Genomic DNA, 23,161 nt, shown 5'->3' on the forward strand with positions numbered 1-23,161 from the left:
AATTTGTTCACGATAGAGCCCGGCGAGCGGAACCCGCACGGCAGGCACAGCCGAGTGTGTCTTTTTCAGTATAAATGATTTATTACGATGATTAGTGGCACATAAACAATTTAAAATACAACGCTAATTAGTTTGGGGAAGAAAGGAGGGGAAAAGCCACCCTGCCTCTCTCCCCATTATGTTCTACTTCCCTAAGTGTGTACTTTTTAATTAAATCCAAATGTCACAATAAATTTAAAGTGTTTTATTGCCACTCGGGCTAACAGAGGCAGTCATGCAAGCTCCCCTCTCGGCAGCTGCAGGCGGATAGGGGTGAGGATTCTGGGTATCAGCAGGGGCTGTCCACAACTCTCCTCTGGACAGAGATCGCTGGAGACCTGCCAGCCACTCCTGGTTTGGGCAGCCTCAGGCTAGAAAACACTCGGAAGGCCTAGAACCTTTATCTTCTGCTCCTCTTCCTGCCATTGGAGAGCGAGTCCTCCTAAGAAGCCTGCTCTGAGCAGCAGAAACCGAACCATGATGGTCTGCAGTACCCGTGCCCTCTCACCCCTCCTTGCAAGTTCTGTAACCTCCCATCTACAGCTTTCTCTCTGCCTGGACTTCCTGTCAACATGTCACCAAAGACCTTTTCCAGGGCTGTGTGATGTAATTACTGCTTCAGTCTTATGGATGGGAAAACTGAGACTCAGAGAGGTAAAGCAACTTATTTAAAGACCCACAGCTTTAAAAAAAAAAAAAAAAAAGCAGACTTTTGTGGAGACCTTGATTCTGCCTCCATACCACATTTGTCCTTGGGGCTCTCATGTAGCCAAGCCTGGTCCCTGAATTTCCATGCCCGGGATGTAGGGAGAACATAGTGGCGGCTTAGGCAAGGCTTTGTCTTGCCCTCAGACATATCTGAGGCAGGGGCTAGCTTGGGTCTTGGATTCTTATATGTCTTCATTCAAGTTCAGGCTCTGACACTGATCAACAAAGTAAACTTGGTCAAGTCCTTTACCCTCTCTGAGCCTCAACTTCCTCTTCAGGATAACTAGAGCAAGAACATACAACCCACAGGAGCAAAGACTGAAAGCAGCTAACATGAGCTGAGTACTCTGTGATCCTTAACATAATACAGAAGTAGTTACTTTTAAGAAGTCCCTGAGGTAAGCAGTACCAACCCCATTTCACAGACTGGAAAACTGCAGACAGCAGGGGAACAAACCTACACAAGGTTCCACGGAACTTTGAGAACCTTGCAAAGACTAGGATATGAACTATTTCCCTTCCAGAATCTCAGACAGCCAAGGATAGTTCTCTCCTTGGCATTGTCAATTTGACTTTAAAACCAAATACCCCTAAACTAAGAGTTTTCACATGATCTAGCAATTCTACTCCTAAGTATATATCTAAGAGAAAGGAAAACACAGGTTTACACAAAAACTTACCTATGAATATCTGGCAGCATCATTCACAACAACAAAAAACTAGAAATAACCAAAACACCCATCAACAAACAGATACATAAAATGTAGTACACACATGCAACAGAATATTATTTGATCATAAAAAGGAATGAAGTAGTGACATATGCTACAATATGGATGAACTTTAAAAACATTATGCTAGGAAAGATGTAAGATACAGAAATCACATATTGTGTGAGTCCATTTATATGAAATGCCCAGAATAGACAAATCCATAGAGACAGAAAGTAGATTAGTGGTTTCCAGGGAGGGAGGATTGGAAGTGACTGCTAATGGGTACAGGGTTTCTTTCTGAAGTGATGGAACTGTTCTCAAATTAGAAAATGATGGTGATTGTACAACTCAGTGAATGTATTAAAAGCCACTAGATTTTACGTTTTTAAAAAGTTAATTTTGTGGTATGCAAATTATATCTCCATAAAGCTGTTATGTAACAAAACAAGCAATGATTAAATATTCCCTTGAGAACAGAAGCCTAGCGCTTGCGGGCTGCCCTGTAGGGAGGAAAGAGCTCCACAGTACCCACTTCCTCCTTCCTCGGGCTCCTCTCCACGCCTCGAAGCCTGACTCCGGCCATCCTTCCAGCCCTGCGCCCCAGGAAACTCAGACCCTACAGGACCCACTTCTGCTCTCACTACCATACCCATGATTTGTCTTCCCAGCTCTCTGCTGAACTCTCTGCATCGTTCAGAGATTTTGCCCTATCTACAGAGGGCCCTTCCTGGGAGAGAGGTTCTTTCAGGACCTGCAGCCTGGCCTATATTGGGCGCACAAGCATACAAAAGGATGGACAGAATGGAGGCCAGGGGAGGAATGATGCCCTTTCTCAGCAACTGTGAGGGTGGCCTGGGGCATGATGTGCAAGTTCATAACTGGAGCATGAGGACATAAAGGAAGGTGACCAGGATGCCTTTGGAGGGAAGCAGCATCGTGCCCAAGCTAGGGATGGTACCCTTTTATGGCTAGTCTAACATGGTGGCTAAAAAACATGAAAGAGCCTAGCTAGTAGGGAGAGCAGCAGCATACCATGGCAGGGTACATCCACCTGCCCAGTACCAGGGCAATGGCCAGAGGTAGGTTGAAAACAGCAATGGTTGGCAGCATCATATGCCCATTTTTTAGGCAGGAAGCTGGTTCCGTGGGTTTCCGTGGACTCACAATGGCATGGTCATAGGAAGCTGTCCTTTAGGGCCACTACACCCTAGCTTCTCCATATTCCTCTTCCAAATTTCCAGGGACCAAACTTCTGAAGGGTAATGAGTTTCAGGGGCTGATGTCACAGGGGCTCACTTTATGCAATCACACACTTATCAACAGTCCCTCAGGTGAGTATAGCACCACCAGCAGGAAAACAATGACAGTCTCTCATTTTCCTGACTAGGGGATAAGGTGGAGGTTCTGAGCTTAATTTATGTGGGAGGAATCTGAGACCCAGAGCAGTTAAGTGGTTTTCCCAGAGTCACACAGCAGAGGATAGTAGAATAACACTTGTCTGCGATCTCACAGGAGACAGCAGTGTAGGACTAGAACCAGTACGCTCACGTTTTACATGTAAGCCTGGGCTCAGCAGACCCATTTCTTCCTTTGCTACTGTAAGTTTGTACTTTCACATAATAGGAGACAGCTGTGCATCCGAGTGCCTTTCCTTGAGGGATACAGGAAGCAATTTGTGTTTACCCACCTGGGATTATGAATGGCAAGGTGCATGCATAAGCCCAAGAGTGGGAAAAAGCTGTGGCTAACTGGTTTTGCATACGTTTACCGGAGCATCACAGAGGGTCCAATAGACCCACGCCACTCCAAGATTTATTAAAATATATTTTCTTTTGAGTTTTCTGGTTGAAATGGTCCAATTCAGTACCATGACACATGAAAAACCAGATCTTCAAAGTTTTGGAGGAGGTCAAAAGTGAATCATCAGAGGACGATCCATAATGGTAAACACATGCTTTCATAACAGAAGTGTGATATGGTGGACAATAATGGTGATGATGCCTTTGACATTGGCTATGTGAGCCAAAGTTCATGTGACAGTGAAGTGGAGCAAGAACTGACTGATACAGACACAGGGAATGCAGACCTCCTGGATGGTCAAGAAACAGCAGTGTTAGTACATAGTTGACTAACATGAAATGCAAAATGGCCACACAACCAAATGAAAGGACCCAATGTTAGAACTGTTTCCAAAAATATAGTGAAGGCCTTGGCAGGGGTGAAACCTACTGGACAGAATTCTGGCACTGTCATTCAAGGTTGGAAATTGTAACAAACAAAATACTACAAGATGCTATGAAATACACAAAAGATGAAATGCAAGTAAAACGTTCTGTATGTACCAGTAGCCATATTAAAAAATGTATTTGTTATGACACCTCACTAGCTGAAATAAAAGCATTCATAGGTCTGCTGTACTTAGCAGTAATTTCTCATGCTGACCACAGGAATGTAAAAGACTTATAGAAAAGTGATGGGTCAAAATATGGCATAAAAATTTATGCCCTTGTAGATGCAAAGACTTATTATGCTTTCAATTTAGACATTTATCCTGTAATTCAGCCATCAGGTCCTTATTTCTCTAGTAATAAAATGAATGATACTGTGAACAGACTTGTTGCTCCCATATCCCAAACTAACGGGAGTGTGACATGTGACCACTGGTTTACCAGTTTCTAACTGATGTTACATTTGTTAACAGAGCACAAGTTGGCCGTGCAGAAACAAAGCAGAAATTCCAAGTGAAATGTAGCAATTTCAAAACAGAGAATCATATAGTACAATCTTTGGATTTCAGAAAGATGTAACATTGTCCTCCTATATGGCAAAGAAAAACAAACTGCAGACATCCACATTTCAACATGACGAAAATACTGATAGAGATATCTTGACAAAGTGGAAGCCTGAGATGAAAACTTTCTACAACAAAACCAAAGGTGGACCGGATGTTGTTGATGAGTTATGTAGCAACTATGATGCCATTTGAAACACAAAGCATTGGCCAATGCTTATGTTTTACTCAATCCTAAACACATGTGTCATAAATAGTTTGTCAGTTTACAAAGAAAATAATAGGTGCAAAATACCATGGAGAAATTTTCTTAGAGGATTGGGACAGAAGCTCATAAGAGATCATTTATGGCAGAGGAAAAACAAAATGTTTCTGCCTGGGAAACTATGCAAAAAAATTGTGGAGCACACTGGTGAACTGACAGGTAAACAGGCAGGCCCAGCGTCACAAAGACCTCCTACAACAACGGAGAAACAAAAAGATGTCAACCGCGCTCTACAAGAAAGTACAGGAAAACAAAACATATGTGCTACCAATGTAAGCGATATTTGATGTTTTATTGATATCTTATTTTCCTGCTAAGTGCATGTCATACAATGTAGTGGGAAGTGCCTGACAAAACAAGAAGAGAGGTGACAAGACTGCCACATAGGAAAGTAAGCACATGTGCTGTCAGTTAAGTGAAATGTGTGTTTGGAACATGCAGCGGTCATGTGTAAAGACTGCCTTGGATGTGACAGTTGAAGCAAAGCTTATTTTTGTGGAAGATTTCTATTGGTATTTTCATTGCAGTTCATATAAGAATTTATTTCTGATGTTATCCTTCAGGTTTTGAAAGCAGGTGCACAACTGATGTGAAAATGTTGATGCTTATTCTACATGCACAATATGTATTAAGAATTTAATACTATATTTTATTGATATTTTATGTTCCTGTTAACTACACACTGTGCAATACAATAAGGACCACCTGACAAACAGCAAGACCACTGAGATGTCAAACACATCCTACAAAAAGGCCAGGAAAGCAAAACACATGTGCTGTCAGTGTAAGTGACCTGTGTGTGCTACCACATGCTGTTGTCATGTGTACAGGCTGAATTAGGTGTGATAATTGAATTAAACATTTTTTAAAAGTGCTATTAGTAGTTTCATTGTAGTTAATATAAAAATTTATTTGTGTTCATTTTTTAGACTCAGTACACCAAAAAAAAACAATTTTAAAAATGTTGATGCTTTTTATAAATGCTCAATAAATATCAAAAATTCAGTACTTTATCTTTATGATTTCTTTCCTGTCAACTTATTGTTTAATATAATAACACTCATGGAATTAAAATAATTCATCAATAGTCTAAAATAGACTAAAGGATAAATGTGGGTCTAACAGACCCACGCTTATGCACCTTGATAACAAAATTAGTCTCATGTCTCTTAACTTCCTAGTTGTAAAGCAAACCACTTCTGTAGTCATTAGTCATGGCCTTATGGGATTTTTAAATGAATTCTAAGGATTCCAAATCTTCCAGGGTCTAGGCCATTGCTCCTGGGGTTCTCTTCCTTTGGGGAAGGCTTCAACTGGCTCCCTCTGACCAGCCCTGACCCCTCCCCCACCCTTTCCTCTTTAGGCCCAAACTGCCAGTTCGGAAGGCAACTGATGGGATGCAGGAAGAAGCTGGAGCAGTCTGAGCTGGAGATGATGAGGAGTAGGCACTTACAAGGCTGAAGAGGAAGGCCCCCAGATACCACACACTTTCTCTGCTTCTGGTTCTATCTGTCCCAAATTATTCTCCAAAGAGTTGCCCAAATGATCTCAATAACACGTGGCTCTGACCATGAGTCTTGATTCTGTCTAAGGACTTTCATAGACTTCCCTCCGATCTCAGCACAAACTCCCCTGGCTATCCAGGACCCACACAGCTCTGTGCTATGTGGCTGCCAAGCCCCCGACTACCCCAGCAATGTCACCTATGCTCTCCAGAACAAAGGAATCCTTTCGACCCTCTCTGCCCACTCTAACATCCTTTACCTGTGAACTCAATCACTGTTCATCATTCAACAAATATTTGCTAAGCATCTTTTATTAGGGTCTATTTTAACAATTGTAGCAATGTGAAGATTCTGCATTAAGAAAATAGTTGTAGGGGCTGGGGATTTAGCTCAGCGGCATAAGCGCCTGCCTTGTAAGCAGGCAGTCATGAGTTCGATCCCTGGTACCAATAAAAAGGAAAAAAGACAAAAAAAAAAAGAAAAAGAAAAAAAGAAAATAGTTGCAATAAGCTTCATTATTAAGATCAATTTTCTATTCCATAGAATTAGTCATATCTTCCTGTACTCCCTTTTTATTTTACTGGGATTATTTTTATTGGGATCAATTACTTTTAAATTTTTAAGTGACTGTTTGATTCAGGATTAGTTTTTGGCTCAGATCAGATCTGACACATTAGAGCTTGTGCCACTTTTGAGATCTCTTTGGTGGTAATTATTTTTACCAGAAGATGTTTCTGGAGCCAACTTCTGTGGATCAAAATTTTGTCAGAAAGATTTGATTCTGCTGTCAATTTCTAGTCAATAACATATTTTACCAGGTGCAGTCTTAGCTGTTGCCAGTTTTACTTTGTGTTAATTATGTCAACCAATTTTAATTTTTCTGGATTTTTTTTTTGCATTCTTGATTGCACTAATGAGATTCTATTCTATGTATAAGGCACATTTTTGCACTGATCTGATAAAGCACTCTGAGGATCAAAGCATAGTGTAAAAACATCCTCGGGGGGAAAAGGCAGGCGAAAACACTGTACTCTGCACTTGGGTGAGGTGCCAGGTTGGAAATGGGTGCCCCAGGGAGCCCTTCCCACTGCCCACTGCCTCCCAGGGCCCCACCCCTACCAACAAGAGGACTCACACATGAGAAATGGCTTCTGGCTGGGGGAACACAGCTGCCTGGAAGAGACAGCATCCAATTGGTATGCAGGGGGGTAGGGTACAGCTCTAGGGCACCAGGTTAGTTGCAAGCAGCCTCTGCTGGGCCCCAGACTTTTCAACTCAGAAAATATCTTTAAAAGACAGACACTGAGCTGAGCAGGAATCATACCCCATTGAGGGCCTCAGTTTCCTTGGCCATAAAAGGAGAAAAATGACTATTGTGCTCTTAGCCTGGGTCAATGACTTCACCCTTAAGCATAAAACTTAGGGACTACTCTGGGGGACCCCTCTGCCTCCTAGTTCAGACTCTACCAAGTAATGTTAGGGACAAAGGGACTTCCCCTGGTTTTAAATGTGGCAAGACCAAGTGAAGGGCCAGGGGCAAAACACTCTCACTTGGAAACTCTGAGTCTCCTGATCCCAGGAGAGCAAAGACAGCAGAAGAATCTTCCATGGGTGCCCTTTCCACTGCAGCAGCACCATGTATCAAAGCCACCAGCCACTCCGGCAATATAAATGGAGAAACCAAGATAGAGAAGGGAAGGAATCTGCCCAAGGACACACTTGGAGCTGGTGGCAGAGCCAGCATGTGGATGCAGCAGCTCGGGCTCCCAGCCCTGTGTTCTCTGGACAGCTTACCAGGGATCTCCAATCCACAGGAGCTCTGTTCCCTTCCAAGGACCTATGAAGCTGCCTCTGCTCAGGCGACCTCACCTATTAGCAGTCCCCACCTCGCCTAGCAACACCCTGGGGGAATGGAGACCCTCAGTTAACAGTCTCAGGAAGGCTGACTCAAAGACAAACCGACTCCACTTCCTGCAAGAATCTGGTCACTGCAGAGTACAGGGGGTCCCTGGGCAAATGGGTCCCACTGGATAGTCACTGGCCATGGCATATTTACCATCTATTACTAAAAGAATCAAAGACACACACACACACACACACACACACACACACACACACACACAGAGTGTCATCCTCTCTCACCATTAGTGTTATGAGGACCTGGGATTGTCTTTACCTCCAACTCTCAAGGCTTATGGCAGGCACAGACCTCATCCTGCTGAACTCTGTCACATGCCAACCTGCTGGGGCCATTCTAAGCAAGTGTTTTACCTTCTCTGGGAAAAACATATTCCTCTAAAAATTGTGGCTTGGTGACATCTGTGGCCTTAAGAAGCAATCCTCTTGGGAATTGAACAGAGCTGGTAACTTAGTACCCTTAGGGGCAGCTAATCTACTGGTAACCCAGAGCCTGGGTGACCTCTCATGGCTGGTCAGTTTCTAAGCAGATCCCAAAAATCTCCTGCTCCTGGTATTCGTGCCCTTTACATTAGCCAACTCATTTCCTCTAGGGTGGGCTGGACCTATCAACCTGCTCCCAAGGAAGAAAATAGAGCAAAAGTGTCTCAGCTGTGATTAGGTTTTAAGACTGTGACTTCCTTCTCATGAGCAGACACTCTCTTGATGGCTTTAAGGAAATAAGCTGCCATGTTGGAGAAATCCATGCCACAGGGAAGCCAGGGCAGCCTGCAAGGAATTGAGGCCCCAGTCTAGCAGCCCATGAGAAACTGAGTCCTGATAGCAGCCAACTGAGGGAGCTCAAAAGCCACTCCTTCTCCAGATGAATCCAGAAACAGAACTGCAGCCCAGGCAGACACCTGAATTACACTCTATGAGAAACTCAGAGGACCCAGCAGAGCTGTCCCCAGTTCCTGTTCCCCCGCAGTGACAGAATAACGTGTACTGTGGTAAGTGCTGAAGTAATCTGTTACCCAGTAGTAACTAATACACCAGCACACTGGCCCACACACGTAGGGTACACTGGCCTGCGCACTCAGGACTGAGGAACCTGTCCTCAGGCCATGGTGGGGGCCCTGCTGGCAGCTCCCTGCCCCACAGCCCGGCTGCTGCAAGCTGCTTTCCCAAGTGCAGGTCTTGTTACAGAGAGCTGGAAGAGAGAAGCAAGGAAGGGGAACCTGTTCCCAGCCCACCCTTCCTAGGCCCCTGCTTGTAGCTAACAAAGTAGGTAAAACACACCCTCTTCCTCTGCGGCTTCAGCCTTGGGTCCTTTCCAAGGAACCATCCTCTACCCTGGATCCCCAGGCTGGAACAGCAGTGATGTCCAAGCAGTGACATCACTTCCTTCCTGTTCTCATCAAAATCCCAAAGAAGAAAGTGGAATTGCACTACCCTGTCCAAGTGCTGCCTGTCAGTATCTCGGCAAGGATAACCGCCATCATTCTCACCATACCACTGGTCAGAATTACTATTGCTGGTTACTCACTAGAGTTGCTAAGCAGCGAAGGCAGGATTTGAACTCAGTCTATCTGACTCAAGGCCCATGTGAGCCCCGCTGGTTTTACAAATGGGAAAAACAAGTTCAAACATTCTTATGGCACTCACAGGCAGCCCCACCCAAACATTCTCAAAAGTCGCAATCTCTCTCCAAGGTTAGGGGTTCTGAATGCCCCAGAGGAAAGGGAAGGTGAGATGGAGCAGAGCAGCAGCTGTGGGCCACAGGCACCCAGGCTAGCGCTGCTCCCACTTGTCTGGGAAAAGTGAGTCTCCCTCCCCATCTCTATGAAGTCATGGTGCCAACCAGCAAAGTTGCATTATTAAAACCCCCTTCTGGGGTACCACATGGATTTCTCTCCACTGAGACTCCAAGCAGAGGGGCGGCTGCTCCCACCACACAATATTAAAATGTCAGGAGTTTAAGGCCTGTGTTGGTTGAGTCATAAGTTATCAGCACCCAGTGAGGGCCGACAGAATGCCTCCCTTAAATTATTAAGCAGAAAGCGTCAGACTGTAATATTTTGCTAAACCAAAGTACAGACACAGACAAAGATGTCATTTCAATATTTGAAACCAGCAAGTTTAATTTAAAATAAGAGCAAACCAATAAGCTCAGAACATAGCCGCGTATGAGAGGAAAATTATACTGTGAGAGGGAAAAAAGTGGAAGGACTTAAGAAATTTATAAAAGTAATCTCCAAGTGGAAATTAGAAATCAAGGCCTAGAAACAGAATAACACAAAAGAAATATTACTGTCCACTTTCTAAATCAATATAACACTGCTCCACGCCGGAATTACCATGGTAACTCAAGTAAAAAGAATCAAGCAATTCTTATTATTTCAAAATAAAATCACAGCCTGAAGCCTGGGTTTTATTACAACCACTGATAGATCGCTGGCTTGTATTTATCTGAAATATTGCTTTTCAATCAGCTGGTTTATGAATGTATACAGGCCTCTCTCTCACCAGCCCACTTACCACCCTGTTTTGAGGTGAGAGGCAACCAATGAATCGATCCTCACCCCGCCGAATCTGCATATATGCCCGGTTTAAGCTGGCTCTGCCAACCACCAAGCTTCACCCCCTTCCAGTCTGTCCAACGGCTTTGCGGGGCAGAGAGAAAAAGCTGCAAGAGGCACAGGAGGGTGGTCATTACGGTCCCTCTTCACAGATCTGGGAGGAATGGGACAGAGCTTTGAGGAAAACTCCACCAACAAACTGCCCACACAGCAAGCTCCTTTCTACCCCAAGCTGTGCTTTTAAAGATTCCTCCCACCCACCCACCCAGTGTCCTCTCCAGTCCCAAGTCTAATCGGTAGAAAAGGGAGCCAGCAGAGCACAGAGAAGGAGCACACTACTCTGCAGTCATCACCTGGGTCCACTGCCCAGTTCTGGCGCTGGCCAGCTGTGGGGCCTGAGACCAATACTGAAGCTCTTTGCACTACAGTTTTCTCATCTGAGAAATGAGGATAATAATAATAGCTTCTTCCTAAGGTTGCTTTGGGTGCTAAATGAGATCACACAGACAAGATACATGGTGGACTGATTACAAAAATGGCCCCAATCTCCACTCCTGCCAGTATCATACATACCTCTTGTGAAATGACTTTTCATCTCTTTCCTTCAAGAGTAGAATGTGTCACTCCATCCCTTGATCATGGGCTGGGCTTGTGATTCATGCTAGCTGATGGGCTGCAGCAGAGTGACAACATGCCCATGCCACCCTTGACCTCAAGCAGTGTGCGTCTACTCTCTCTAGACCCTTCTCTCCCATGGGAACAAGCCAGATAAGGCTGCTAGATGATAAGGGACACACAGTGCTGTCACCCCAGTGTCCAACTGAATAGCCATCCTCCATCCTCCAGGTGCAATTGAGCCCACCTGCTTGCTCTGAGAAAAACTGCTCAGCTAAACCCAGCTTAAAGCACTGACCCATAGATTTTCTGAGCTAAATAAACACATAGATTGGAGCCCCTGAGTTTTGGGATGGCTGGTGATGCAACAATAACTTACACATATGCATAGCACAATGCTTCATTGCATAGTGTTCAGTAGAATGAGAGCTGCTACAGACCAAGAGGCTGAACCCAAAGAGTGACTGTGATTGTGTAGAGAACAAAGTCAATACAAACAGGCAAGAGGCTTCCTAGGATACCAAGTGCATATATGCACAGTAGGTGCCAGTTAGATGTTGCTCCCATTGTAGCAGTGAGAAAAACAGAGGCACAATAAGTTACCTGAAATCACACAGCACTCATCTGGGACGAGAACTCGGGTCTTCTGAACCACGCTAGCTTACTGCAACTATAAACAGCAGGGCACAGTTGATCTTTAGAGGAAGGAGCGGGAGGTAAGACCTAATGCCTAGACTTGTGCGTTCACACTAGGCATCTGGCCCTGCAACCTGGTCCAGCCCGCTCACTGCTCTAACATCACCTGCTTTTAATCTGCCCCTGGTTGTATCAGTCATTGTGAATCTTTACCATAGAATACAAAATAGGTACATAGCAGCCAATCACAGACAAGCTTGTTGCTAGATGGGTGTATCTCTTAGCCTAGCCAAATAGAGGGGAAAGGGCATGCCATGGGAGAGAGGCAACAGGAGGAAAGGTAGAGAGGCAAATGCCAGGTCTGCATGCAACACAAATTATGTGGACATATTAGACATGCATAGCTTAGTGTGATAGTAGAGGTGGCAGTCAGTCCCAGGCAAATTGCCAGGGTGACAGAGGCTGGCTCAGCCTGATTGTAATGAGCACCAGGAGACAGATGGTAGGTGGGATGGAAGGATGGTGGTAGCAGAACGAAAGGGATAGGTCCAGAGCCCCAGAAGAATGCAATCCACCACGGCTGATTTCAACCTATTAATGTGATGTCACTGAACTCAAGAGTTGAGAAGAGATGCATGAAATCAGCTCTTGCAAGACAGTACATGTTGACTCCATGTGTGGTCTCATCCTGAGTATGGACCTGCCAGGAAAATTCACTAGCAGTACCATGAGGAGCTGAGCCTGGGGGTGGGAGGATACCTTGCATGACTCGATGTTTTTCAACTCCACATAGGTCACACAAGCATATGCACCTCTGGGGTTTCTGTGGCCCAAGAGTTCTAGGATAACTTAGTACCCATCAGCACTTCCAGGAAGACTACATCTGGAACAGAACTACACCCCCTGGTTTGCTAGTGGGCCAGTTGGGCCATGACTGGGAGAGCCAATTGCACAGTGGCAGTCCAGCTGTTTCCTCCCATGACCCCCTCAAATGTGTTGGAGTCAGGCAGAGCAGTGGGCACAGAACCCTAAAAGATGCTGAAGTTCTGGAATTTAAGTCCACATAACTCTGGACAACTGTCCTACCTTCCTTTGTCCCCTATAAGTTGAGGGACTTGCAAAGAATATCATGGAGGCTTTTTCCCTTGATGCTACCTGACCTTGGGGATCTGGGAAGTGTGGAGAAGCGAGGCCAGCCTGCCTCCCAGACAACAGTGACCAGGGGCTACATGGATGAAGGAAAGGAGGATGAGGGTCCAGGGCTCTTCAGTGAACAGGAAGGCACTAGCCTGGGTCCAGGACTATGTCAGATCATACTGAAACTGTTCAGGGAGCAATGCTGCTTCATACACAAGGCTTCTGGCTGATCAAGTGCGCACATGGACAGTGTCTCATCTAATGCTGATAGCAATCTAGTTAGATGAGGTCACTGTAAAGATAAGAAGTGTAGAGGCAAAGGTATAAAGACAAAGTGATTACCACACTGAGTGAGCATGGAACACAAAGCTACAGTGGACAAAGCACACTATACAGCTAAGCATGATGACACTGGTGGCAGCAGGTATCTTATGATACCTGGTACTCTGCAGCACCCACCATGTCCTTTTCTCCTCTTGTACTCCCTCCAATCTTCTTAATGGCCCTATTCAGGGCTTTCTGGAAGGGCATCAGTCCTGGAGATGAATTCAGACAACATACTTGACCTTCCTGTCACATGAGACACCTCTGTCCTGTATAGGGCTCAACTCTAGAAAGAGCCCCTAAATCTCTGGGCCTGCGTCTGCTCAGGACCCCATTATAGCTCAGTTTACTACCCCAGCTTCCCTGAGCTACACCACCACTATCTCTATCTCCTACTCAAAGACAGCCCAGCCTGTCCAGCCACAGCCATTTCCCAGCTTGGACAGTGTGGAGCTGGCAGCCCAGCCAGGCTGTGCCCAAAGCTCATGTCTCCTTCATCCATGACCACAGGGTTCAGCTGCCAATGTTCACTGGCAATCAACCATCTGTCCCGTGGGTGAGAGACCCAGAATAGCCTTCGTCGAGGTACCATTCACAAATGGGGCCTTCTTAAAGGCTCCTTACATGGAAGAGGGTGGGACTTTAACCTGCTCTGCACAGGGGGTAGGTAGGGAATCTATTCTCAGGAGAAATGAGAGGTTGGTCTCAGTTCCAGCAAAACACACATTTCCTTGGGCTAAAAGCATCTTTGTGGGGCACATCCAGAAAGAGACAGCAAGAGCAAAAGGCAGGCCCCACAGCCACAGAGGCCAAGTGAGAGGCCACACCAGCGCTGGGCCCTGGCATGCAAAGGGTGAAGCTTTTAGGCGAGCAGCGGCCAGTGATCTCAGCTTCCTCCAGTCCTAATGCTCCTGAAAGGCTCTCTCCTGCTCCCTGTAATTGGGCATCAGTAGTTAATGCAGTATTGACTGCATTACACGCTCCCGTGCCTCCCCTCGCTAATGCCAATTGCATCACCTTGTACAGTCACCGGCTTGCTTAGCCAATAGCTGTTAAAAGCAATCCAAATCATGAATCATATGGGAAACTTTTAGCAAGACACCACCATCCAAGGAGACAATTTACAGTTGAGTTAATCTGGGTACATTAGTGAGACATGGATTCTGGACGACAGACCAATTTATGTTGTTTCCCTGTCCCCCTCCTCCCTCAGTGCTCTGTGTGGGCAAATGAATGGAAGAGCAGGGAACTGAGAGAAACACCTGCCTCTTTACCCAGCACTCTGGGAGGGGGTGGGGAGACCCATCTTTGCAGACTCTGCCTGCTTGAGTTTGGGCAGGAAGGGGAACCAGCTGTACCTGCTGTTCAAGATTTGTGATGCCTCATTCCCAGCAAAGAGGAGGTGGGTCATGGGAGGTGCAGATGGAGACGACCCCTTTCTAGGCACCAGGTGAGTGTTAGGTCTGATTCCCACCCTGCTGGTAGGCTGTGCCTTCCTGGCAATGGGCTGGAGGGTCTGGCATGGCCCAGCATCGAGGCCTGCTGTTCCAGAGTCATAGAAGACTGGGCTACGCTGCCAGGCAAGGCCCCCAGGACTTGCTGTGATATAGTGCATAATAAAATATCCTAGGAGGGGTTGGAGCTGCTCAGTACCTGCGCTAGCCAAGTGCCAGCCTCTCAGATGAATCAAGTCAGCTGTGGGGGCTGTGTTCCTAGTGGTCATTAACAATTGAAGACCGCTGTCTGGTCCTTCTTTGCCCAGCTCCATTCTCCTTAAGCATGTTTTACTTATTATAAATGCTCTAGGAATCATGTCTGGTGTTTAGCTCTACAATCTACTGGCTGCTTCCTGTGGCCATTGCAGCTGTCCTGCTGGGCATTTCCAGAGGCAGGTTATATCCAACCTAGCCTTTCTCCACCACATACCAGGAACGTGCCAGTATCATGTCCTCTCCTGCCCAGGTGCTTGGGGCCCAAGTTCCCACACTGTTCTATCTGTTCCTCCTCGAGGGATTCTTTACCAACACCATGCCTCATTGATTCTTAAGATTCAGGGCAGTTGCTCCCTTTGCTCCCCTGGGACTGGAAGTCTCTCCCAATGCCCACAGTCTGGTGCCAGCCTAAGTTTCAGGTGCCAGGAGAAGAAGGTCTGTGTCTCCGGGAAAGTTAGAGCTTGGCTCCCTTTCACTGACAGACAAACCCAGCAGCATTTAGAAAGCCTGGACCCTGAGTTCCAGTAAAGTGGAGATAGCTAGGCCAAGAGCAAGCGTCCAAATGAAAGCAATTAATCTTAAAACCTGAAGTTTAACCGTTTGCAAAACAGATCTTTCTGTCTCTGTGGTGACCCTTCACTGCTCGACCTAATGGATTACTTTATTAATAATGCACTGTGCTTAAAAGCAAAAAAAAAATTTTTTCTGACGATTCAATACTTCAGAAAGTCTCTTAAACCCGTTGCTACGGCAAAACGATTGATATTTTATTATCTTTCAGAAGTGCAACATGAAAGCCCTGCAGCCCAGCAGAGCGAGAGCTTTGGTCCTCGGCAGCTGGCAGGCCTGACTTCAACCAAAGGAGCCCTAGCCTTTCCCGACAAGATGCTGTCAGATGGAGAAAAGACATTGGGGGTGGCTAATAGGAGCCCCAAGTCCCTGCTGCAGCCAGACAAAGGGTGCTGTGTGCAGCCTCTGGAGAGCACACTCCTAGGACCCAGGGGCCTAATGCTGCCCCCCAGCTCAAGAGCATAAGTGTACAGGAAGAAGTGAAGCAGTGAGTGTGGAGGAGCAGGTGAGCTTTTTTTCTCCTCTTCCATTGAAGAACCAGCCATCTTCCTGGTTCTGGAACTGGGGAAAGCCAAACTCTTAACAGAGTGGAGCTTGGATTTCTGTGTAGAAAGGATGCTTTTGGAGGTTAGCGCTAGGCTGGTCAGGACAAGAATTCCTGGCTGCTCAGAACCCCAGGCACCTGCCTTTGTGACACTATTACGGGCCCCGGAGCCTAGTAGTGTCAGTGGTAGCAGGCAGCATATTTAGACTGCTCAGGTTGGGGGCCCAGGGGCATCCTGAGCTCTCTTCCACAACTGTGGCAGGGACCAGGAGGAACATAACACCCAGATGACTCAGGTGCACTGCAGATTGGAGGCTCAGAGACCCATTCCCACTCAGGGCTCATTTGAACAGCTTAGCATTATCACAGAGCCCGAGGGAGTCCAGGGGACCTGGACAGAGATCCATCTCCAGACCCCAGCTGGAGGTGAGGTGCCATCTTGTTAGCATGAGGCCATCTCCTTGACCTGAGGACTCCCACATACAGAGCTTGGGTCTTTGGGATTTCTGGTTTAGGCCTAGGGAGCCAAGCACACCGAATAACAGCACTTAAAAGATGCACCTTGATTTCCACATGTTCCCCACAGGGTGACCCTTTGCACTGGCTTCTACAAGCCCTTCCTTTTTACTAAGAGGGAAAAAGAAGTCTAGAGATGGCCATGACTGACCCTTGGTAACATGAGGGTAGTGATAAAAGGAGCTAAATTAAGTTTCTCCTCCCTCTCTGTCTTCTCTTTTCATTCTATATAAAACTGCAACAGCCCAGTCCTCTGATAGCCACATGGGCTCCAGGGCAAGGTCCATGAATAGAAGTTCACTGAAAAGCCAGCATAGAAGCATTCAGTCCCCTTTCCTCTCTTCCTGCGTGCATGTGGAGAACTTACCAGCCCCAAGGGGCTCCTACACTTTAAAGACCCCCTCCTGCTGATGCCTCAGAAGGTAAAGGTAGGCGGGGGCATCAGTACCAGCAGCAGCAGCAGAGCATCCTATGTGACCTTGATCAAGTCACTTAACTTCAAATCTTCACAAGCAACCATGTCAGGAACTGTGCTGATGGGCAGCAGGAGACAGTCACAGTGGGGGATACCTATGGACTCTCAGAGAACCCACCCTTTCAGCATGGGCATCAACAATCACGTCCAGCTTTCTTATAGCACCCACAAAATGGAAACCTTACCTAAAGGACATTCGTGGCCACTGCGAGGGAATGGTCATTCTCTGGTCACAAGGGAACTATCTTAGGTCACAAAACACATTTGATTCCAAAAGGGATTGGGCTTCCTAACTGTCTAGGACACTTGTGACACGTCTGCAAAGCTCTCCCAGCCAGGTAGGCTCCAGGATTTGTGGGGCCACCTGCCAGTGACCTCCAGATGTCACGGCTTGTGTCCTGACCTCTGGGCCTTACGGTCTTCTGTGAGTGCACTAAGGCTCCTGGCCAAGGAAGGTCCTTGCCACCTCGCTGATGGCAGGCAGTGGGACACTTTCTTTCTCTGGGCCAAACTCTCAGCTAGGAGCTCAGGGAGCCAGAGATAGTAGGCCAACCCAGGAGGCGTCTTTTGAGTCACGCTCATGTGCAGCTCCTCTCCCCTGTCCCCAGGGCCCCTGTCGCGCACGGGGCACCCAGCTTTGCGCTGTGCTCCCGCGCTCCCACCAAGCTCTGGAGCCCAATTCTCCCCGAAGCCGCTGATTTGTCTGGCGCTTGGCGCCTCTGGGTTACGCAGCCGGCTCAGGGTGATGGCTGCACGGAGAGAAGCAGCCGCCAGACCCAACGCTCCACGCGAACGCCCGCGGCGCGGAGATCCCGGCAGCCGAGCCTCCTCGCGGCCCCGCGGCGCAGCACACGGCCCGCGCCCGGCTCGCAGCTGGAGCCCGGAGCTGCTCATCCCACCCGTCCCGCTGCACGCTGCAGCTCGGTAACCCCCCGCAGAGCCCGGCGTGTGTGCCCAGCGTCCCGAGTGTGTTCCCTGCTCGCCGCGGCCGGGGGGCGAGGGGTGGGGGCGTCGGGACCCCGGCCACCACCTACCGTCCTCCTTGTCCAGCACCATCATCTCGGGCGCTCCGTGTCCAGCCGCAGCTCGGCTCGGCCGGGAGAAGGGCGCCGACTCGGGGCGCGCTTGGCGGGGCGGTCGGTCCTCGGGCAGGCAGCGAGCGGGCTCTAATTACCCGCTTGTCCGGCTCTTAACCTAGATTGCACTCAGCTAGAATTACATTCAGGAGTGAAGCACTTCGCAGATACAAAAGCAGTCTCACCTACTTTTGTGCCTCAGAATTGCAAGGAACTACGAACTGCAATTTAGAGAGAGAGAGGGAGAGAGAGAGAGGGAGAGACAAGAGGGAAGAGAGGATCAGAGCCGTTTCTTTGATTCTCACCTTCTAAATGGCTCAATTTGCCCAGTATAATCTGTCTTAATGTAATTGCATTTGATAGCTCATAACCCTGACTCTGGCAACGACACAGCTTTCAGCCTCATAAAGTGTTTTCCCCTCGGATTTAATCTGAATCTCAATCTAAAATTATATTCAAAGAGATGGGGGAATCTCGGCGGCCGCCTCCCGCTGCCTTTCTCCCTCAGTGTATGAGGTTTGCACTCCTGCTACTGAATAAATGCACACATTTCCCGAGGTCCCCCTCCCTCCCGGGTTAATGGGGAGTGGAGACGCGCGGCTGCCCAGCTCCGCAGCGCCACCTGGAGGTCTTTCTGCCGCAGTTCGGCACCTGGCTCCGCTGGGGTCCTAGGGCCCTGGTCTGTGATTAGTATGGCGAATGACCCGGGACAGTTACTCCCAGCCCCTCGGCCTTGATTTCTGCTTCTGCATAAGGGCGATATTTCTTTGATCGCTTCCCTCCCTCCTGCAAGGCCTGTCCAGGGTTTCTGGGTATTTTTCAGATTGTTGGCAAAGTTAACCCTCTGCAGGGCACAAAACCTCCCCCTGGAATTCCTACAGCACCACCTCTGACCTCAGCAAATCCCCAAGAGCATTCTGATTCATGGAAAGAGGGAGCTTGCCTCAGCTTCTCTCTGAGCAAGTGCAGCACAGCCTTGAAAGCTTTTCTCCTTCCACAAATATTTATTGAGCATGTATTATGTGCCAAGCACCATTGTCAGGCACTAGGAACACAGCAGCGAACAAAATCAAGATTCCTGCGGCTGTTACTAAGTTGAGACTTCTTGCACTGTAACTCATAAGTCAGGAAGGACAGCACTGTCCATCTCTTCTCCTGGACCCTGCTTCTCCCTAGAGCCCTGGTGCTGGTGCCCAGGCTACCTACTCCTGGAAAACCACCTACCTTTAAAGTCCAAGAGCCCCCAGTCAGACAGTACAGAGCTCAAGGTTGGAAATAATAATTGTTCTCCAGCTCATGGAGGGTTCCAGAAAGACATGCTGCAACTTGGTCCTGGCAGTCACTTCTGAGAACCGGACTCAGACAAGAAGGAAACAAGAGCATGGAGAGGCAAAGGGTCACCAGACAGGATTCTACCTCATGTTTGCCAATTAATAATGGCAGATGGACCAGGGTGGTGAGCAGGTCACTTTCTCTGACCTCAGTTAAGTGTCAAGTGGCCATCCTACTCTTCCTCTCTATAAGATTGCTGTCTCATTATCAGATAAGATAATGCATGTGAGTTTGCTCTGTAAACTGTGGTTCTCTGGAAAATGGGGGAGGATTATCTGTTATAAAGAAGACTTAGAGGCTAGGTCTTGCTTCTGACACTCGGGGGAGGCCCAGGTTGGACAGGGATGGAGAATGGACGGCTGCAGTCAATCTCCTTCCCTCCCAGGCAAGAAAGTCAGGCTTTGAGGAAACAGAAGAGTAGCTGCTTCTAATGAGATGCTTCATCCACAGCTCAGAGGGTTTCGCTTTCCCCTTCATCTTGAATACTTAATCCTAATAGTCCTTGAGTATATTTGATGTTAAATATATCATTTTTCTCAGACTCGGTATCCCTCAGGACTGCTAGCTTGATCTCTCCCCTGCCACTGCAGCCAAAGCTGTGCCCTCCAGCTCTAAGTGAGGCTTTAACACTGCTGCTACCAACATATTTGGTGCCAGCCCCTGACCCTGGCCTGTGCTGGGGGCCTGGTGGTGTAGAACAGGACCACACCAGCTTCTTGCTATGGAAATCTCTGTTCTACTTGGAGGCATTTGCTATAAGGGCTGCAGCCTTACCCATGACCTTCAGAGGCTGCTTCTCATTTTCAGGAGCTAGGCCTGACCCAGAAACTAGGACTCAGCTGGCTGGGGCCATTTGCGCACTCTCTTGTATGTTGCACCTGAGCCTCTCTATGCCAACATCATAGCCCCCAAGGTACCCAGTCAGCAGCCACATGTTTGATATCCTTTGGGGGAGTCAGGAGCCCTGTGCCCCACACCTGGGGTGCTGAGCAGCCTGGATGCAGAAGGAAGTAGGCATGTCAGCAAAGTAGTGCTATGTATAAGGTCTTTCATGCCCACAACTGGCTTTCTCTGCCCCCAACTGACCATGTGGTGCTCCTAAGATGATATGGAGAAGGGTCAGAGAGTGGCCCAAGGCTCGGGTGGCCTGAGCTGCCAGCTAAGAAGGAGCTGCAGAGTTGACGGAGGAAGACATGAGCCTCAGCCTCACTTAGTGGGGGCCTCTTCCTTAGCTCAGAGGTAACTGTTACCCCCATGTTCATCTCAGTCCAGGCTCAGGGACACATCACAACAATAGGATGGAATCCCCAGACACCCTGGGGCTGAAAAGGCAGTTTTTACTCAACACATTCCACAGGTGATGAGCATGTACTCTCACTTTTACATGCCAAGAGTGCTCCAAAATGTCCTTGGAATGCCTCTGGGGACAGCAGAGGGGAGCCAGTTGATCAGCCCTCAAGGTTATTTTGAGGAGAAAGGAGGTGCTACTGAATGCTTTACAAATTTCTGGGCAGGTCTCAGCAGTATGTCCTTCTGCCTGGCAGGAGAGTCCTAAGCAGGATTCCTGCACTGGTGTTGGGGTTGGGGGTGCAGGGCTCAGTGCCTGAGGGTCTGGGCAGCTAGGTATTCCAGAACTTTTCACTGTGGCCAGATATGCCTCAGCCTGAGGGTCCTGCTCTTAAAACGGTGCAGCTGTCTACAAGATGGAGTTGTAGGCTCGAGTCAGAGGCCACACTTAGAGAGGTATTCAGGATGACAAGAGCCTCTTCTGTGTGGCCACCACAATTCACAGGAAAGAATGAACCTACCATCTTTGCAGTGCAGCCAGGATAGAATGCCTGCTGGCCAAGTTCAAATGTTCTGCTCTGCCGCATCCCCTACTACACAAAAGCAACTGGTGCACAGGAATTTGCAACCAACCAGAGTGGTGAAGTACACAGTTACAAACTTTCCCTCTTTTAGGTTTTAGAAAGCCCAGACAGGCCTTCTGAGAAACTACAGTCATAAATTGTTAGGACTTTTAGAAGTCCATGCCAAATCTGCAACCCAGAAAACCAGTCTACTGTACCCTTTGAAGAAGGCCAATCCACCTCCACACATCAGCCTAAGAAAGCCTTGAGCTTGCCTGTAGACTGAGATGCTTCCTATGCAAGCAGGACTTTCAGGGCTGAACTCAAGACATTGATCACCATAGGGGAGGTGGTAGGGGGGACAAGGGATTAGGAACACTAGAAAGGAAGGCCAGCCAGACTCTTTTCCTGAAGACCAACCACTGCCTCCCAACCCCAAATTTCTGAGCCCCCAGTCCCATCACTTCACTCTCCAGACACTAAAGCCTGTCAAAGCCCCTGGGAATGGTCTTCAGGCAGACAGAGCAGGACAGGTATTAGTTGGATCTGGAGTGGATTTAAAGTTTGAGGACCAAAGTTTACTGTGTTTGCGGTAAAGAATAGGAATACAAGATTACTAATGCAAAATGATCACCAGGAACCTGGCAACTGAAGAACTTCGAGCACGGGAACTTGGCGTCCAGGTAAATCTGCCACCTACCTGCCCTATACAACCTACCAGCTCCCCATCCCTGGCTGAGTGAACTCAAGGCTTGTGTCTGTCCCAGCCCGGCAGGAGCCGGGGCAGTATCATTCATCCTGCGGCCATAAAGTCACGCTGACTGTTCTGCATCCTTACTCCCATGTTCTCTGGGCATCTGCATGGGACAGCGGGGTGGGGTGGGGTGGGGGGTGTCCCTGCCGCATTAAGGTGCAGAAGGGGGACAGGCAGCCACCTAGACGGGTGCAAAGACCCGCACCGCCAGGGAAGCCCACGGGCTCGGGTCTCAGAGGCGCTCCAGTTGCCCGCGACGCCACAGAGCCAGTGAGAAAGTTCTTGGCCCAAGTGTAGGTGGCTGCTGACCTCCAAGTGGCCGCAGAGACTTCCTGATCCGGGAGGAACCCCGAGGCGTCCCCGATACACACAAGCCCGCGCGCACACACATGCAGCCTGGAGGCTTGCAGGGAGCCAGCCACCAACAGCCCGAAGCGGCCGGGGCAGGAGCCTCACCTGAGCCCGCGCCGCCGTCCTGGCCCACGAGTCCCAGACATCCGCACAGCGCAGCCGGCACCTACCGTGCTCCTGCTCCAACACCATGGTGCCCCGGCGCTCCGGCCGGGCGCCGGCCCAGGACGCAGAGGGGCGCGCGGCTCCGACTCCCGCGCCACCCGCCGGCGCTGCTCCCTCCGGCCCAGCGAGGGCTCCGCGCCCCGGGCGGACGGACCGGCTCCCCGAGCAGCGCCCCGCGGACCGGGCAGCGGGAGGGGCGAACGGGACGCGGCGGGGGCGGGGCGGGTCGCGGAGGTGGGCTGGCACCCGGAGCCGCTGCAGGGCCGGGCCGGGCCAGGCCGGGCAGGAGCCGGAACCGATCCGAGCAGCAGCAGCGCGCGGGTTCCCGCTTCCAGCCGGCCGCGCTCGCCTCGCAGAGTGCAGCCTGCCTTTCCCAGGGCCCCTCAGATTCCCCTGTTAATTAAATCAATTCATTATGCTCAGATCTGATTAGCGGCCCTTCCCCCCCTTTGAATCAATTATTCAATACACAAACATAATTGCTTGGGCCAGAGGTGCCCGCCATTAGCTTATTTAACTCCAAGGACACTAATTACCCGCAGGGCACGGGAACTTTTCTCATTAATTCTGACAAAACACAAAGGCACAGCCAGAGTGTGTGCGTGTGA

General features: G+C 48.7%; 1 protein-coding gene across 3 annotated transcripts in view; it reads right to left on the reverse strand.

Annotated features, from left to right (window-relative positions):
* Lmo1 (LIM domain only 1) overlaps positions 1 to 22,711 on the reverse strand; it is a 40,025-nt gene extending 17,314 nt beyond the window's left edge. The window contains exons 1-2 of one of the 3 annotated variants that reach the window (XM_063256694.1): positions 22,559 to 22,707; positions 18,060 to 18,322 (exon numbers count right to left, since the gene is read on the reverse strand). In XM_063256694.1, coding sequence (XP_063112764.1) covers positions 18,060 to 18,084 — 25 coding nt within the window. In that variant the 5' untranslated portion in view covers positions 18,085 to 18,322; positions 22,559 to 22,707. Of the gene's footprint in view, positions 1 to 18,059; positions 18,323 to 22,493; positions 22,514 to 22,558 lie in introns of those variants that run through there. The other 2 variants (XM_063256695.1, XM_063256697.1) reach the window with 2 other exon arrangements.
* Positions 22,712 to 23,161: the final 450 nt, after the last annotated feature.

Source organism: Cavia porcellus, unplaced genomic scaffold (assembly GCF_034190915.1).
Source record: "Cavia porcellus strain 051 isolate PalLab524CR breed Dunkin Hartley unplaced genomic scaffold, mCavPor4.1 scaffold_9, whole genome shotgun sequence".
Lineage (NCBI taxonomy): Eukaryota > Metazoa > Chordata > Mammalia > Rodentia > Caviidae > Cavia > Cavia porcellus.